Source organism: Vidua macroura, chromosome 5, assembly GCF_024509145.1.
Source record: "Vidua macroura isolate BioBank_ID:100142 chromosome 5, ASM2450914v1, whole genome shotgun sequence".
NCBI classification, from domain to species: domain Eukaryota; kingdom Metazoa; phylum Chordata; class Aves; order Passeriformes; family Viduidae; genus Vidua; species Vidua macroura.
The window spans coordinates 30,081,380-30,099,803 of record NC_071575.1 but is presented as its reverse complement, the minus strand read 5'-3'; the positions used below and the strand labels follow the sequence as shown (position 1 = coordinate 30,099,803).

The window sequence follows — 18,424 nt, the reverse complement described above, 5'->3', positions numbered from 1 at the left end:
CTCCGGCTGCGCACTGAGCGTGAGAAGCCACAGACACACCTAGCAAACGGGCTTGAGTACTAATTAACAGACAAATTACATAACTTGCAGCCCGTGCACGCTGATGCTTCTGTTTCTAAAAATGCATAAACAGTGTAAAGTTTTGGTGATCGGGGAGCTTTTGCGGGCCTGCTCCTGCTCCCTGCACACTGGAACACAGAATTCCCACGCAAACACAACAACACACGGAGCTGCCGCGCCTCGGTGTGGTCGCTGCGCCCGGAGATCTCGCGAGAGCACGGGGACGCCCTGTGGGCGGGCCCCGCCGAGGCCGCCGTGTTATCGCGAGACCGGGGGCTCCTCTCCCGAGCTGTGCGGGCAGCGCAGAGACGGGCGGGGCGTCCGCGCCCGGGCGGGACCGGGGTCGGGAACAGGAGCGGGAAGGGGAGCGGGGCCGGCGCCGGCCTCGGCATGTCGGGCGATTGATCCCGGCCGGGCGCTGTGGCCTGGGGAAGTGCGGACAGGGGCCGGGCGCTCCCCCCGGGGGAGCCGCGGTGCCGGCGGCGCCCGTGGCCGCGCGGGGCCCCCGCGGGCTCAGGGGTGGGCGGAGCGGGGGGGGCTCCGGCCGCCTCTCCCACCCCCGCGGGCGCCGGGCGCGCAGGCCGGACCCGGGCCCCGCGCTCCCCGCCGAGCCGCCCGAGGAGGGGGAGCAGAGCCCCGCAGGGACATGGAGGGTGCCCGGCCGGAGGCGCCCGCGCCTGGCCCCGTCTAGGGCGCCCCGCGGGCCTCGTCCCTCCTCCTCCTCGGAGCGGGGCCGCGGCCGTGGCCGGGCGCGGCGAGGAGCGGGACCGGGGCTGCTGCACCACAGGAGGAGCCGGCCCAGGTGAGAAACGCTCGCCGTCGCCGTAATGCTTTCCAGCGGCGCTGCCCGGCCACTCGGGCTCCCCGGCACGCCGAGGGCAGGCAGCGAGCGCTCGGGCCGGCGGGCAGCGGCCGGGGCTCACGCCGAAGGGGCCGCGGTGAGCCCTGGCCGCTGTAGCCGAGCGCGGGGCCCAAGCCTGCCCCGCTCCCTCCCCCCGAGGAAGCTGCCGTCTGGCTTCCGTGATCCTCGTTGCTTTGATATTTCAGGTTTTTAAAATGAGCTTATATGTATTTTTTGTTCTATGTATTCTGTAATTCAGCAGAAGTACATAGAAAAATAAATTCTTAAGCTAGAAATTACCGTTTTCGGTAGTGCTCAGCGAGAGGACGAGGATTAGTGGCCATAAAGGAAAACACAGGAAGTTCCACCTCAACATGAGGAAGAACTTCTGTACATAAAAGGTGACAGAGCTCTGGAGCAGCTGCCTGGAGAGGGAGTGGAGTCCCCCACTGGAGGCATTGCAAATCCATGTGAAGGCATTACCCGTTCTAGGTCACCCTGCCTTGGCAGGGGGTTGGACCGGATGATCTCTGGAGGTTACTTCCAGCCCTACCTGCTCTGTGATTTTTATAATTTCACGCTTGGTATATTTGTTAGTGAGATGCTGAAGTACAGATGCAAGTATTCGTTTAAAAATAAGATGTGTTTAGCAAAGCCAAGACTGAAAATCGGCTTAAAATTCCAACTATGCTACTTAAAGGTCTTTAAAGTTTCATAATAATTTTTTTTGCATGTTACTTATTCTAGGAAACAAGCCTTAAATAGGAAGCAATTTGTGTACTTCTTTAAAGTTGGTTTTAAATAAAGAGGTGGGGAGAGTAATACTGTGCACTTTTGTTGTCTTTTCAGCAATATAATTCCACTTTTCTCTGCTTTTCCTCCTGAGAAAAAATAGTTTCTTCTGATAAAAAATGTAGTCTACTAAATATGGACTCTAAAACTTGCATATTTGTAGGATATATGTGTAAATTGCACAGCCATCTTATGATGTGTTTTGTGTGTTTTTTTTTTCACCGTGTGCAAATTCTTTCTGCTTTCCATGTCTGTTTCTTTCAGGAAGAAAATGAAAATATTTTCTGAGTCTCACAAAACTGTTTTCGTTGTGGATCACTGCCCCTACATGGCAGAATCATGCAGGCAGCACGTGGAATTTGATATGTTAGTGAAGAACCGCACCCAGGGCATCATTCCGCTGGCACCCATCTCCAAGTCCCTGTGGACCTGCTCAGTGGAGTCATCCATGGAGTACTGTAGAATAATGTATGATATTTTCCCTTTCAAGAAACTGGTAGGTTCTGTCAGCCATGCTGCATATCATGCTTGGTACAATAAGGGATGTTTTCATGGTTTATTTAAGTCTTTTAATGTCTTTGTGTTGTTTTGAGTAAAGTATCAAATTGTAATTTATCACTTAAAATTTGTTTTTGTTGTTTATATACTTTATAGTCCTTTAATTAGTTTTAGTAGTATATAAATCTCATTACATATTTAATTTTGGAATCTTTCATTGTCTTAATGTCACTTTACATGCTGGTGCAAAACATGGAGAGGTGCTTTAGGGCAACTTAGAGCTTTATTATTGTGCTCTCCCAAACAATGACTTTACAAAAGCTTCAGTGAGGTGTTGTCTTAAGTTGAATTTTGTTGCTAAACACACACGGTAGCTCTCTGTAGGAGTTTTGGTATCAGCATTGAAGGAATTCTGGGCTTTAGGAAGAGGGTAGTATTGCCCTGGAGCTAACAGTTTGGAAAAGTGGGAGAAGAGCTTCCTGGCGCACACAGCTCCTTGTTTAGAAAACCATATTTTCTCAGTGATGTTTGTTAAATCTTGGTAGATATTTATACCCCATGTAAATATCATGTACTGTGACAGACTTTGGAGAATGATGTGCAGTTTACAGTATTAGAATTTACTTTATTTTGTAGCTATCCTACTGAAAATATAATTGAGTTCTTAAAATACTAATATTTTTCAAAATATCATTTGGTGTAGAGAATGATTTTCTGGTGTATAAATATAAGTAGAAGTTGTTAATCATATTACTAAGGGGAAAACTGAATATAGCAGGAGTGTGTGATTTTTGTGGGTTTGTTATCTTGAGTTTGGCTTGTCATTGCACATTATCTTCAGATTACCAGAAAAAAAGAAAGAGTGCAATTCGTGTTTGTTTAAATTTGGGGAAGTAACAATATAATGGCTGTTACCTTAATGTGCTTTTTTGATCCTTGTAGGTGAATTTCATTGTGAGTGATTCTGGGGCTCATGTGTTGAATTCTTGGACTCAAGAAGATCAGAACTTGCAGGAGGTATGATTTGTAACTGTTCTTTTGTTTTGTAGCCCAGAGTTCATTGTGAAATAAACATTGTGTTCAATATGAAAAAACTCTGGTTAATTACAGTATTGGTGGATCTAATCTGAAATTGTTGTATAACAGAATTTGAAATAGCTGCCTGGGAGCCTGGATTATTCTATAGACAAAATTTAAAAATAATCTAGTATCTTTAAGTAGATACTTAACTAATTTATTCATAATGCTTATTTTAAATATTTATGTATTTCTTCTGTAATTTGCTGCTACTTCCTGAACTTAAATTCTTTTAAAAATATTTGCATGAGAGGCAAATAACCTGTGCTAAATACATTAATTGTTAATATCCTCTTTATGGTCATGTTGTTTCATCCTGAAAGGGCTCATGCTCTGAAAAGTTTACTTTGAGGAAGAAATGCATTTCCAAATTCTCAGAAAATAAAAGCAGAAGGCAACTAACAATATTAGAATATCTTTTGGGTGTTGGATATAAGTTGTTATTATGGTCAGGTATTTTTCTGTGAGAAATAAATGAGACTATTTTATCAGAATGAATAAGTTCAATTGCAAAGGACAATTTAGGGCCAAATGTTTTCCAGAAATCTGCCAGTAATGGTCATTAGTTGTTCCATTTTCCCTTCTCCTGGCTCTGTTAATCTGCATGTCGAATGTGGCAGAACGCTGACTTCTCAGGGGTGGTTTGAAAGGTGGGGGGTGCCTGCCGGTAACAGCTCTTTGTTTGCCCAGCTGATGGCAGCGCTGGCGGCCGTGGGGCCGCCGAACCCGCGGGCAGACCCCGAGTGCTGCAGCATCCTGCATGGGCTGGTGGCCGCCGTCGAGGCGCTCTGCAAGATCACCGAATACCAGCACGAGGCCCGCACCACACTCATGGAGAACGCCGAGCGCGTGGGCAACAGGGGCAGGATCATCTGCATCACCAATGCCAAGAGGTAGGGCACGTGGGGTCTGTGCTGCCCCTTCACCCGCGGTTCCAGACAGGCCTACATGGCTTCAGGCAGCTTCTTTGCACAGATCCTTCTTAGAGCGCTTCTCTAAGAAAACCTTTTCAAAGGTTTTTGTTTATGGGGTTCTGACTGTACAAAGCCAAAAGTTTCAAAGATTTCCCGCTTTAAGTAGAAGAAGATTCAGGGGCTTTGAACAGGAGGATTGATGGTGCAGCCTTAAAAGAAATCCACCATTTCTTTCTAGTGACAGCCATGTTCGGATGCTGGAGGATTGTGTTCAGGAGACCATTCATGAGCACAACAAGCTTGCAGCTAACTCTGACCAGTGAGTATGCTTTTTACAGAGTTTCTTGTATCCTCTAGGAAGTATGGATGTATTTCTGTCACAAAACTCACTCTAATGAACTATTTGAACGAATGTGAAGTAGAAGGTGGTAAATCATGATATTGTTAGCTTAGAGCTGGTATATATGATCATTATCTTTTCAGTTTCATCCTTCATAGAACAGGATTTCTTTAGCTTGTTACTTTCTATATCTGCTCCAAAATAGAGCAGTGATACAGAGATAAACATAAACAGAGATTCATAACTGTGCCTTGTTACACATTGTGTTTTTAATCACTAATTCATCTGGAGCAGTTTTTCTTGATAATGTTACTTTCATGTTCATCTTTCTTTGACTAAAACAGCTAACTTCTTTGAAACTAGTTTTAGTTTCTAAATGACTGTATTGCCTGGAACTTACCTTGAGATAAAGGAATCTTGAAATACAGAGTTCATCTCCTCTGAGAAGTCTTTTCTCCACCATATGTTTTGTCTAATTAAACTCTGAATTGTTTGTCTACGGCACTGTGTTATCTTGTAAAATTGTTGTAGGTTGAGATCCTATTCCTGGTTGCTGCTCAGATGCTTCACGAGCAGAAGCAGCACTCTCCTATTTTTTCCTGCTGCAGTTGCAGTTTCATAGATGTATAAAGGATCTTACCCAAGGAATTAGGTGTTAAATCCATTGTAAAGACAGGCATGTCTCATTCCTGTAGGTAGAGATGTAGTACAATGTCTGTATCACTCCAAACTTCCAGCCACATCAGGATATCAGCATATATCCCATTACATGTCCCATCTCTCTGTGTTGTGTGGTAGTTACGTTCCCTGGAATCCTCTCATTTCTACCTACACATAGAGACATAGATTCTCTGTAGTGTCAACATTCAGCTGAATAAAGCTGAACAGATTGCACCAGTTAAAGACTTGACTCCATTGATGTGTCCAAAAAAGAAGCACAGTGCTATAGCATCTGAGGAGCAAGAAGTGTTAGACTTTTATATTTATTCTGATAACTTACTTTGAAGTCTGTGCTTTTGAAAATCGTATCTGTGACCTAGTTTTTGCAGCACACTTTCAGAAACAACATGTTGCTAACATATGATTCTGTGTTCTAGATACCAGAATTAATTTAATTTAAGGAGATAGTCTGCCATGCTGTAGGCTAAGCAAAATGATTTTATTTTTAAGTCTAATGCAGATTCAGAAATGTGAACTGGTGTTAATCCACACGTACCCAGTTGGTGAAGACAGCCTTGTTTCAGATCGTCCTAAAAAAGAGGTGAGGAGCTTAAAATGAGAAAATTTATCCCAGGATTAGGAACCATGTCAGACTGAAAACAGTGCAAATTATTCTCAGTTCTTCAGTAGCAAAACACATGTAGTGGTTGTTTGAAACCAAGTACATTTAAAAAAATCTGTAATATATTCTGCTGTTCAGCAGTCTGCTCTGCATTTATGTGCTGTCTGTAAGATAAGACCCCAGAAAAATGACTTAACATGAAAAGCATGTAGTACTGTGTAGTATTTAATATATAAAAAGGACTGTGTGGGGCTGCCTTCCTGTGATTCATTTCTACAGAACTCTGCTGTACTTGTGCTAAAAATTGCGAATGGAAGATAACAAACTGACTACTTCCCTCTCTAAGGCAGTCCCCGGGTTTGGGTCTTGGGTTTTTTGTTGTTTGGGGATCCTTGTTTTGGTTTTTTTGGGGAATTGTTGTTGTAGTTTTTGTTCTGTGTTTTTTAAAATTTATTTTTTGTTTTTGAGCCCCAACCCAATGTTCTTGTTGGCTAGGGAAAAATCAAATACATCATCTAGCTTGTGTTTATTTGCCTTGTCTATGTATGATGCATTTACAGGTAGACATCTAAAAATTACTTTGCTACTGTTACTCAGCTGGTAAAAGAATGTAAAACTAGGCCCGGAACTGGTGTTAAGATTTATTCCCCATGTTGTGATACTAATTTTTCCTATTAACAATTAGTGATTCAAATTTTTTAGCACACTTCTAATTTATTTTTACCGTTTTTAAGAACTGCGTGTATAGCACTTGGCATAAGCTCAAAATTCAGAATGAAAATAGTTTTTGCTTCTTGCTTGGTAGTTTCCTCTCATGTGGGTTTTTGAGTGGTAATTTTAGGAGTATAAATGCTTATTTGAGAGTTGAACAGACTGTACTGTTGAATGTTATCACAACCTAAACTATGAATTCCATGCATCAATTTATTTCAGCTCTCCCCTGTTCTAACCAGTGAAGTGCACAGTGTCCGTGCAGGGAGGCACCTGGCTACAAAACTGAATCTTTTAGTACAGCAACACTTTGACCTGGCTTCTACCACAATAACTAACATCCCTATGAAGGTAATATTGTGTCTACAGTTCTGTGTTAACTAACTGCATCACTTCTAAATTTGTTTGAAAACTTTTGATGTTTATTTTAATGGAATTTTTACATTGTTTTTCTCTCCATATCATTTTCTGTTTTGTTTTTTTTTTTTCTTTTATTAGCCCACATTCAATGTCTGTGATCAGGTTAGTAAAAATGAAGTAGGGGAAAAAATAAAGAAGGATCACAGAACAAAATACTGTATTGCCAAATCTCAATTTTTGATGTAGCAATACAAGTGTTATTTCAGTTCTGTTTGTATTACTTTATATAAATACAGTCTTGTTTACCTCAGATCAATTTGTCTGTGATTCTTTTGTCTTTTTCTAGTTGTGTTTAGATATTCTTGACCCTTGTGCATTATAGTGGCATAGTGAGTCTCTTTTTCCTCTTTCATTATCATGCCCACCCAACATAAAGGTGTTTGTAACTAAAAGCTGCTTTTTTACCAAGGGTTTTCCAGTGGGTTTTCTACTCGGAAAATCCATAAACATGAAATGGGGACAGGATATACCTAGTTAAGAAAGATACTCTATTAAGCACCTTGTGATAGAAGTTACGTCCATATTTTTAATTTTTTTTTTTTTTTTTTTTTGCTACTTGGAGGGAAATTAGTGCAGTTTAGAATGTCAGGTGTTAAATTGACAGTAATTTTCTGATCAGGCAGCAAGAGACAATTGAGACAGAAGTGTCAGTATTCAAACAGAAAAAGAGCCATGGGCAGGTAACCTTCATGATTTAAAAAATTCATTAAGTTGTAACACAGTCAATCATTGCATATTTGAAAACTAGCAATATTGTGTGGATTTTATAAGTTAAAACATGATATCAAAATAATTTTCCGTTTTTTGAGAGTTTGATGTGGGTCATGGCATAAATGTGACTTGAGTTTGCAAATACCTTGTTTGTAACTTTCTGACCTGTGTGCTGCTGGTGTGCCTCTTCCTTCTGCCTTTGTCCTCATAGTAATAGACTATGTTGAGCTCTCTGTGGTTTTTTCTTCTTTCTTTTTTTTATTGTTTTTCTTTTTAAACTTGGAGTAAATTAGCAGAGTTACTGTTCTGTTTTTGCTGATCCTCTGCAGCTGTTTGAAGATGCAGTGTCCTCTTTACAATTTTTTAGTTATAAACTTGGAGCTGCAAGTGCACTTGTTATCATAAGCTTAAGAAATAATACGTTTAAAGTGTGGGTTTTGGTTTGGATTCTTGATTTTTGGTTTTGAAAAGTAATTGTCACTCTACCCTGCAGTGAGCCTTTGTTGCTGCTCAGTAAGTTGTAACTGCTGGTGATTATGTAACATTTTGTGGGCTTCCTTAACTTCACTAATTTAGTGAAGTAGTCAAGCCTAGTTTTTACCTGTATGTGATGTTCTGCACCCTGACATGAGGCTTGTATAAAGAGGAATAGGGTTTCAAGAAAGAAAATAAGAGGAAAAGAAGTTGGCTGCATCTTTAAACTGCTCAGAGAGCAAAGTTTCCTCAGCATTGCAATTCTGTTCTTGTCTGAGGCACTTGGAGACTTTTTGTTTTCTTCTGGACTGAAAGACAAATGTAGAATCATTCATTTATGAAAATGGTGGCCTCTAGCTAAAGTCATTCTATTTACCTCTACCGTTATCTTTTGAAGGAAGAACAACATGCTAACACATCAGCCAACTATGATGTGGAGCTGCTTCATCACAAAGAGGCACATGTGGATTTTTTAAAGAGTGGTAAGTAGAAATGGCCCTCTGAAGGTGGCTTTTGATCAGCCTCTTTGGGAGTATTTACAAAGAAAGATTGGGAGCTTCAAATCCATGTACATTTCAGGCTAAGGAGCAAATATTTCAGTTATTCCTTGCAATCCAGGAAACTTTATTTGTAATGTGGGCATTGGAGTTTTACTCATTATTGACATATTTTAATACAGCATTGAGAAAACAGGCTGAATTCACATATGTTCAGGATATTGCTGTGAGATTTATGGGGCATGTCAGTTTCTTACTGACATATAAAAAGTAGGTGAGAGACCAGATATGCAGGGAGATTTTACAAAATGAAGTCCCTCTTGTGGGTATTTGTGCAAAATTTTGCCTTGCACAATTGAACTTTGTTAAGTAATAATAATTGGCATCGCTTACATCCCACAGGCCTGTTTATGACGATAATTGGTTTGGAAAAAGCAAGACTCGTTTGGCTGTTGAGCTTTTTTGCTGTATTTGAAATACCTACTATCTTTTTTTTTTATTATTATTTTTTTTGTAAATTTGGAATTACTACCTAGTATTCTTCTGAGGTGAATTTTTAATAGGTCAACTGAAGTTAGAAAAGCACAATACTTGGCCTTTTTCAGAACTATTTTGTTGAGGAAACTTCCTGATGTAAAACTCCGTTTAAAATCAGCTTATAACTTCTCTATTAGTAGAATTAAATGTCATATGATCCATAAGTAGCCATTTTGGGGAGTTTGTGCTCTTTTTCCCATTACTTTGAGGTAGAGGAGGTAACTCCTTTGTCATCTGCAAGTGCTGTGCTCCAAATTTTAGGGGAGTGGATTACTAAAGACTGATGAAAAGCATAGGGTGTTGCAGTACTGACCTCAGCCTCACCTGAACTGGTGTTATGATGTTGAAATCTTAAAGCTTTATTGCCAGGAATCAAAAGCAGTTTTATAAAACCTGTTGGCTCAAGGAATTAGGTCTCCTAGGAAAATACAAAAGTAGACTCTGACTGCATTTCCTCTTCATATTTTTCCCATCAGGACTTTGAGAGGAAAAAGTCTCTTCTTATATCCTGTAAATTTTGGGTTCTTTCATTTGTTTCTAAATATGTATTTCAGCTGTAATAGCTCTGATGCGAGGAAAGCAGGAATTAAGTTACACTGGTCTTACTTCTCTGAAATGTTGCCAAGGAGTTTTCAGGTTAAATAAGTTTGGCCTTTAGGTATTCTGAGAGATAATTTCTAGAATTGTTGCAGTTAATTTTAATAATAAAGTATTTCTAGTATGTTAATATTTTAATAATATTTTAATAATAAAGCATCTGTGGTCAGTAGAACACGTTGAGAGAATTCAGGCTGAATCTGACATAGCAAAGAGACTGGATGATGAGACCAAATACTTCCTTCCTCAAAAAACTAAACTTGTCAAATGTGCCTTTAGATTGGTTTAATTGACTTTGTGAATATAATATGTACAAGAAACAGTCAGCTCTGGCATTTAAGAGTTCTGATTTCTGTGTGGAAAATTCATTGTCTTAAAGTCCTGAGCATTTTCCAGGAAATAATTGCCTGTTAACTGATGGAACTAAACATATGTGGAACTTTCTAATTGTCAAATAAAAAAGTTAGGTATCTAAGTTTTAAATTTAGATTACATTGTGTGTATGTTCATGTTAACATTTTGTACCTTAGAAGTTTAAAGTTGTTTGTTTTGCTGTAATAAAGAAGCTCTGGTTGATCCCCCCTCTTTCTGCCTTTCTCTGCAGGTGATAACCACGTGGGTGGCAATAGCAGGGAAGGCACATTTAAAGAAACTGTGACATTGAAATGGTGCACTCCTCGAACCAACAGTGTGGGTAGGTGGCATGGAATCTTCCAGACCTGGTTGGTAACTTGTACAAATCTGAGTACAGGAGAGAAAGACTGGGCAGATCTGAGGTAACATAGGAATTGTGTGGTCATGAAGCTCATGCACCCTACTAACTATTAGCAATTTATGTTGACTCGTTGAGCCAGCAGGCCAAAATACAGATGAGAGAAATAAGAGCAGACTGACTGGTAAGTGAAGTAAATCAGGAGATAGAGTAATTAAGGAGATAAATTCAGTGGAGTTTCTGCTGGAAACAAGGCTTGGGAATGCATGAGATTCTCAGAGCTGTGGATTCTTGGGAATCCTCTCAGTGATGAGGTGGTGAAAGGACTTCCATATTTAGAGGCATCTAGACTTTTTTGTTTTGCTCACTGTGGACTAGCCTCTTCCATTCTTTTATTTTGTGGACTTTTTTTTTCCTGTCTCTGGAATTACACTCCACTTATCTACTCCTTTTTTTTTTTTTCAGAACTGCACTATTGCACCGGAGCATACAGAATTTCACCAGTAGATGTAAATAGCAGACCTTCTTCATGCCTTACAAACTTTCTTCTTAATGGTAAATTTGTGTCCTTGGCTAAATATTCAATGTTATAATTTTTAATTTTATAAATGGAGCATGTAGCACATTTTGATTTGTATAGCAGTAATGTGTATATACTGTAAAAATACTATGTTTATTTTAAAATGTTCTCTAAATAAGAGAAGAAAGTTGTTAAATGTCGTCAAAGGCAAATGTGTTTTGAAACTTAAAGATGGGAGGAAAGATGTAAAGAAGGAACAAGTATTGAAATGGAGGTTTGTATGTTTGCAAACAAAACATCCTTTTAATGGAATGTTTCCTTCAGTCAAGTAATTTGATTGTCTAAACATGCAGTGGTTTTATTAAACACTATATCTTAGTGTATTTTTCTTTAGAGATTGTGTAGTGAAAATGTCCTTTGATTAATAAAAATTGTTAGAACCAAAATTAATAGCGTATTTCAGATAAGCCCACTCTTCTAATTTTTGCCTCCTGCTATAAAGAAGCTTACTTGCAGAGTGCACCCTTTAATGATTGGTGTATTTTACTGAAAATAAGACAAAGGGAGTTTTATTTCTCTGTCTGAAGAACAGTATCCATTTTAACCATTAGCAAGTGGTATCAGCTGATGCCTTAAATACTCAAGAGGAAATTTTATTACTTATTGAAATTTGCTTTTAATGAGTGTGTTTCTTCAGCAGGGCCATTTGAATGCCTTATGAATATGTATTTTTTCCTAAGAAAAAAAAGATTGGTTGGTCTAGGAGAGGCCTTTTGGTGTTGCTTTGTAAAATTTTAAGGAGCACAAACCCTGTTCTGTGTCAAGAAGTGAGGAGATGGCAGTTCCTTGTTCAGCTGGGTGAAAACACCACCTTGGTGGGTTCAGATTCTTCTTGGCCAAGCACAAACGTGTATTTTATTTTCAAGCAGCTTGAAATTTAAAATTGCAGCACACAGGAATGAATGAATGAAAGAATGAATGAATGAATGAAAGTGATCTCCCTTCCACCAGGTCGCTCGGTGTTGTTGGAACAGCCACGCAAGTCTGGCTCAAAAGTCATCAGCCACATGCTCAGCAGCCATGGGGGAGAGATTTTCTTGCACGTGTTGAGCAGCTCCCGCTCAATTCTGGAAGATCCCCCCTCAATTAGCGAAGGCTGCGGTGGGAGGGTCACTGACTACAGGATCACAGTAAGGGTCTTTCTGTCCTACACTGCTGCTTCTCTCACATGACAACAGATCCAGGGCAGTAGATGTGGGAAGGAAATGTTGGAGTGGATTGCATGGTCAAACTTCCTTTGTAATAAATACCTTGATAGATATTTAGTAGAAAATGGAGCATTTGTTGATTGTTATGCCTGCTTCATGAAATACTTTGTGTGTCAAGGAATGCCTCCTTAATGCACTAGGAGTGTTTAAAGTTTGTTCTGGTTCTAGAAAAACGTTTTTCTCAGCAAGTTTCTTCTGTCAGTTGGATACACATAGGGCTGTATCATGCTTATTGTCAAAGGATAGATTGCACATGAGTGGTTTGTACAATAAATAAAAAAGATGAAGTTGACAGCTTGGAACCCTGATATCAGACAATCAGTTAACATGCCTTTTATTTATCCTTTATTTTTTCAACACATCGTTGATATCTTTTGTAAATAAGCAGAAGTTCTTTCTGGAAAAATAAAACTCTTCCCATACATTAAATACCTTGCAGAACTGGTAGTCTTCCTTGTCAAAACACGTACATTGATTTTTACCCCATATTTCTGTGCCCCTGTTTTGTGTTCTCCCTGGTTAATGCATGAGAGCTAGAGACAGGGCTGTGGTTGGTAGGGTCAGATGTGGCAGTGGGATGGTATAAAGTGATAAGCAAGGCTAAGCTGTTTAGCCCCTTCACTGAAAGTTACTTTGTTAGAGAAATGCCTAATTGTATCTTGTTTGGTTATCATTAGGATTTTGGTGAATTTATGAGGGAAAACCGATTAACTCCTTTTCTAGAGCCCAGATATAAGATCGATGGAAGTCTTGAAATTCCATTGGAACGTGCAAAAGATCAGTTAGAGAAACATACTCGTTACTGGCCTATGATTATTTCTCAGACCACCATCTTCAACATGCAAGCTGTAAGTAACCTGGGCTGTGTACATTTTTGTTCTGTTTCTAGGTTAAGTTTCCCCTTGTCACTTGATGAAATACTGGCTCTATGGGATGATAAATCCCTTGCAGTATAATCAGTTTATTTTCAGCTTTATTTTTCCTGAACTAACTCTGTATTTAATGCAGTAGATTATTGGAATGCTATTTAAATAAAGTAATTTGAACCTGACAGCTCCAGTTCTGCTGGGTAAAGAAAGCATTTGCTTATACTTGGAGCTAGTGCTAAACTGAGGTTAAGATGGTGGGGTTTTGTTGTGTGCTGTTTCATTGTCTTCAATTTTTTTTCTCCCTGTTGCTCTCCTGTGACACACACACACTTTCTTGTTGTTCATTTCTATTTTGTCTTGCAGGTAGTGCCATTAGCCAGTGTGATTGTAAAGGAAACAATGACTGATGAGGATGTACTGAATTGTCAAAAAACAATATACAATTTGGTAGACATGGAGAGGAAGAATGATCCACTGCCAATTTCAACAGTTGGTACTAGAGGAAAGGGGCCAAAAAGGTTACATGCATCTCTCTCTCAGTTGATTCTGCACTATTTTCATAAATACTCTGTTGACAATGTTTTCATTCCAAATTTTTAAAATATAGCTAAAAGTAATACATAGTGAACTAAACACTGTATTGCACATCCCAAATGCTGTGAGTGCTTCACCTGTATCATTTAGGGGCTATAACAGTACTGGTACTGCCATATGGTAGGGAAAAAACCACTACAATTTTATTATCAAAGAATTTAAATATGTTAAAAAATAGGAAATCAAAGATAGTTATTAGCAAAGGTAAGAAATAGATACAAATGGGACAGATAAAGTGGAATAATTTCAAATTAATCAAAAGAAAAACTTAAGTATATTATAAATGAATGGTGCATTAAAATTGGGATATATTAGAATCCTTATGGAACAGTTATTTAAAATATGGGATACTTCTTTAAAATAAGCATGAAATATTCTGATCCCTCAATCACTGGGATGTGTGCCTTGTATTTCCAAGAAGTGATTGAAAAGAAATTCAGCTCCTGATTTGCCTACCTGACTGGGAGTTATTGACAGTAGTGTGGTGCAATTCTTTCTTATTTTTTTAAAACCAAATAATGTAATAATTAATTTGCATGTCAGTACATGACTGACCCTCTGACACTGCATTGTTAGCAAGCACCTGAGAGGTTTCACAAGTGCCTTTTGGCAGTGAGATCTTGTGGGACAATATGATTTCAATGGACATAATCCGTTTCAACTTAAACTTCACTCTGGGCATTAACTGGGAAATGTTAATGTGGTTTCAAGCATGGAGTAATCCCGGGTGGAGAAACCTCCAGGACAGATAATCTCTTTGGAGTTATTTTTGATTTGGGGGTTCTGTTTTGTTTCTTAAGGTCTGCATTCATTCAGTCAGTAGTTCAGTGGTGTTGGTGATCCTTGATGTGGTGTATTTTTCCTGGCCTTTTAGGGATGAGCAATACCGCATTATGTGGAACGAGCTGGAGACCCTGGTCCGAGCACACATAAACAACTCTGACAAACACCAGCGAGTCCTCGAGTGTCTCATGGCATGCAGGAGCAAACCCCCAGAGGAGGAGGAGCGCAAGAAACGAGGCAGAAAGAGAGAAGACAAAGAGGACAAGTCAGAGAAGTTGGGCAAAGACTATGAATCAGATAAGCCATGGCAGGAATCAGAGAGGTACATTTTCTAAAGTGAAATCAAATTGTAGCATAACTGTTGTTCTTAGCTGTTGACCATTTAGCCGGATGTTTTAGCTTGAGGAGTTCCTGCTCAAGCTAACCACACCAGCTATTAGATATTAAACTGCTTTATGGAAATCTAAAGTGTGGCTAAAAATGTAGGACAAGCATTTGTTTTCTTTTAAGCTGTAGATAGTTCAGTGCTCAGGTTGATTGAAACAACCCAGCTTGATTTGGCTCTTCCCTTCAGCTGAGCATCTGGATTAATGTCCATTTACCTCCTGACTGTAATTCATGTTGTTATTGTAGCTTGTCTAAGTGGCAAGCACCTGCCAGTCTGTTCTGTATTCCTTCTTTGAAACTACTTTCTACAGAGATCCAAAAAACTCATGGTAATAAGCTTAATTTGCATGTGTTCTGTGCATGCTGGAATCATTTAGGATGGGAGGGCCTTTTCATCTACCCTTGCTGTCACCATGCTGATGGCATTCTATGCCTTCCTGTGAATGATCATTCCTACAACTTTGCTTTCACATGGAACAGAAATGGGGATTGAGATAAAAGAGATTTGGTGTGAATGGGTGTGAATTCACCTAGAAAAGATAATAGGAAATTGTATCGTAATTCTCCATATATTTATTTTAATTTAGTCTTTCCTTCAAAATTCAGACATCAATTGTCTCAACAACTAAAGTGAAACTGTGTATTAAGAACCTTTCCTATATGTAATGCTTTATACAGAGGGTTATTTGGCTAAAATTCCCAAGGGGTCAAAAGAAATTTTCTTATGGTATGGGTCTTATATAATTTTGTACAGAAAGCTATCAAGAATTATGTTCTGCTCAAGCATATTTTTCCTTACCCTTTTCCTTCCCTCTGAAAAAGGTTAAAAGGTCTTTTGGATCGGGAGAAAGAAGAACTGGCAGAAGCTGAAGTTATCAAAGACTCCCCTGATTCTCCTGAGCCCCCCAACAAAAAGCCTCTCATTACAATGGACGAAATACCCACAGTTGAAAAGGCAAAAGGTAAACCAGAACAACTGCAACAGATTATTTCTTTTAAAGGTAGATGTTGTTGCATCAGTCTGTGTTTTCTAAAATAATGAGGTGAATAATTTTGGAATTAAAGCTAAATTAGTGAAGATCATGTTTAATTAAATTCTAAATGTTGAGAAATTCTTGGAAAACATGTTAACCTCACCACATCTGTGAAAAAAGGGAGAAACCAAGACACTGTGTGGGTCTGCTGATCGACTCCTGGGTTGACAGGGTGTTGGCTAAGTTCCTGCTGGTGCTGTTTGACCTACTGTATGTGAGAAATGCTGTTTGAGGGCAGGTATCAGAAACCACTGTCTCCTGCTAATAAATAATCAACTTGCCTAAGCACTGCAGTTGTCAGAATGGACAGTTCTCACTGACTTCTCTTCCTTAGTGTGAATTACTTTGTCACAGTGGCTGAGCTGATGCTGAGATTCTGCATTTAAAGCAGAGTCCATCTCATGTGCAGCAACTCCTCAGCCATTATTACTTTGCATATTTTCTATTTATTTAGCCCCTCTTGTAAGTTTGTTTAATATTAGTTGTCTTAACACGTTGTATTACCATAATCTGTAATTCCTTTAATGTTTTAATGATGTAATGTTAATTCAAAATTTTCATCACTTAGACTCTCTTTACGTATAATTTTAGGGCCAATGTCCTTGCTGTCTTTATGGAGCAACAGAATTAATACTGCCAACTCTAGGAAACATCAGGAATTTATTGGTCGGTTGAACTCTGTCAACAACAAAGCTGAGCTGTATCAACATCTGAAAGAAGAAAATGGGTTTGTATCAGGAAATGCATCCCTACCCATTAAACTTCAGGGGGTTAAACAGTAGCTGAGATTTTCTGCTTGCTTTAGCTTCCAAAAGAATGGCTGATACAGAAATATTGTTGGCAATAAAGTGGTTGAATCTTAGGCTGTGCAGTAATGAAGTTGACAGTAGTCCGTGTTCTACAAAAAATACTGGAAAACCAAACCAGCCTCCTCTGAAGGAAATCAGATGATGGTAGACAATGATCAGTGTAAGAGGGGTGAAAATGAAGTCCTTGGAAAAAATGGCCAAAGCTTAAGTTTTCAAAATGGATTCTCCAGTCACATGAATATTCTCCAGTCACATGAATATTTTGTATTTTCTTGAGGTTGATAGTGGACGGTTTTTCACAGCTGAAATATATCTCTGCAGATACCTTTCCTTTATGTACTGATTGCTGCTTAAAGAAGTATTAAGAGGAGATAAGTTTGCATATGTTGGGGTAGGGAGAGACAGGACAGTTAGTGAAGTAAAAAACATTTATGAAAGCACTTAAATCTGATTTTTTTTTAAACTGTTGATTGTTCTTCCAGTAACAAGCCTTACCAATTATTGTCTTGTCTTTCAGAATGGAAACAACAGAAAATGGAAAAACAGGCCGGCAGTGAGGATTAATTCTGTTTCTTGGGACAAAACTTGGCCAAATTGCAAAAATATTTAATGCTGGAGTTGCTCTTGGTACTGTTTCAGTACAATTGTATAGCTGTGGTTTGATTGGTTTTTACATTTTTCTAGTCCTATTTTTGCTATGAAGTATGAAACCTGCATATCACGTTAAACCAGCTGTGTGCAAATAGGAGCTATCCTGAAGCGTTTTCCAGTCATGCTTTAGGATGAAGAGAACCTCTGCTGCCATGGAGTAAATCAAGTAATCAAAAATGTTAGTCACCTTAAAGTCCTTGCCCAGAAGTATTGGATACTATTTCAAAATCAGTGATGACTCTCTTAAAAAAATTTCAAGTAATTTACAATAAGCTGATAACATCATTAATTTTGGTTGATGAACACCTTTTATTTATATGAGGATTCTTCAGGAGTTCAGAATTATGGAAAAGACCGCACACTGAGTACCCAGACACTGAGCTGAGAGAGTGCCAGTCTTGGTTTTCATCTGAGGGCGGGAGGGGTGAGGGGTTTTACAGATTAAAATTGTTGATTTAAAGACTTTTAAGAAATGGAATGGAAATGGTCTTTAGAAAGCAAAGCCTTTCAGGTTGTTGTGTTGGAGTTAAGGCTTTGTAATCAAAAGTACAATAAAATTTTTTGCTAATAATTATATTTTTGATTAAGTGTGTTCTGTCAGATAATTGTGGTTGTATGTCTGAGAGACTGAATGGCTGTGAATGAAAAGGTAGGTGATCTGTCTTCAGTTTCTTTGAGTAGAGCCTTTTTCACTGGAGAGTAGAATTCTCAACTGGGAAAACTCAGCCAATGTCTGATCTGATCCCTTGTCAAATTTTGGGTTGACTTCCACATGGGCTAAGGAAAGATGAATTCCTGAGCTCTCCAAGTGTGTCAGCGCCTTCCTCTGGTCTGCATCTGGCTTCTGTAAGCAACTGAAGGGCTCACAGGTTGGATATCTTATAGTTGATTTGAGACACATCTTTGAGATTTTCTAAAACTGAATCAATATTTTCATATTCACCTGCAACTTCCAGTACTATAGTTTGTGATGTATAGATCTGAACACAAATATTCTTCACTGAACATTTGTGACTGAATCCTTTTTTCAGCTTTGCTGAAGTACC

General features: G+C 39.2%; 1 protein-coding gene across 2 annotated transcripts; it reads left to right on the top strand.

Annotated features, from left to right (window-relative positions):
• The first annotated feature begins 371 nt into the window (after positions 1 to 371).
• INTS13 (integrator complex subunit 13) lies at positions 372 to 17,952 on the top strand. Of its 2 annotated transcripts, XM_053978472.1 has the most exons (17): positions 372 to 862; positions 1,958 to 2,189; positions 3,134 to 3,208; positions 3,959 to 4,161; positions 4,421 to 4,501; positions 5,693 to 5,783; positions 6,738 to 6,866; positions 8,518 to 8,602; positions 10,356 to 10,445; positions 10,929 to 11,018; positions 11,995 to 12,173; positions 12,929 to 13,099; positions 13,484 to 13,638; positions 14,589 to 14,819; positions 15,707 to 15,846; positions 16,510 to 16,645; positions 17,245 to 17,952. In XM_053978472.1, the coding sequence occupies exons 2-17, from the start codon at positions 1,965 to 1,967 to the stop codon at positions 17,282 to 17,284; spliced, it is 2,121 nt and encodes a 706-aa protein (XP_053834447.1). In that variant the 5' UTR covers positions 372 to 862; positions 1,958 to 1,964; the 3' UTR covers positions 17,285 to 17,952. The 2 variants fall into 2 exon arrangements, with proteins under 2 accessions (XP_053834447.1, XP_053834448.1); XM_053978473.1 differs by lacking the exon at positions 11,995 to 12,173 and having other exon boundaries at positions 12,975 to 13,099.
• The last annotated feature ends 472 nt before the right edge of the window (positions 17,953 to 18,424 follow it).

Bases quoted from the DNA above. Each gene is read 5' to 3' on its own strand.
- INTS13 (XM_053978472.1), top strand. From the start codon at position 1,965: ATGAAAATATTTTCTGAGTCTCACAAAACTGTTTTCGTTGTGGATCAC. The intron at 11,019-11,994 runs GTAAATTTGTGT...CCCTTCCACCAG, and splicing joins TACAAACTTTCTTCTTAATG to GTCGCTCGGTGTTGTTGGAA. The intron at 13,100-13,483 runs GTAAGTAACCTG...TTTGTCTTGCAG, and splicing joins CCATCTTCAACATGCAAGCT to GTAGTGCCATTAGCCAGTGT.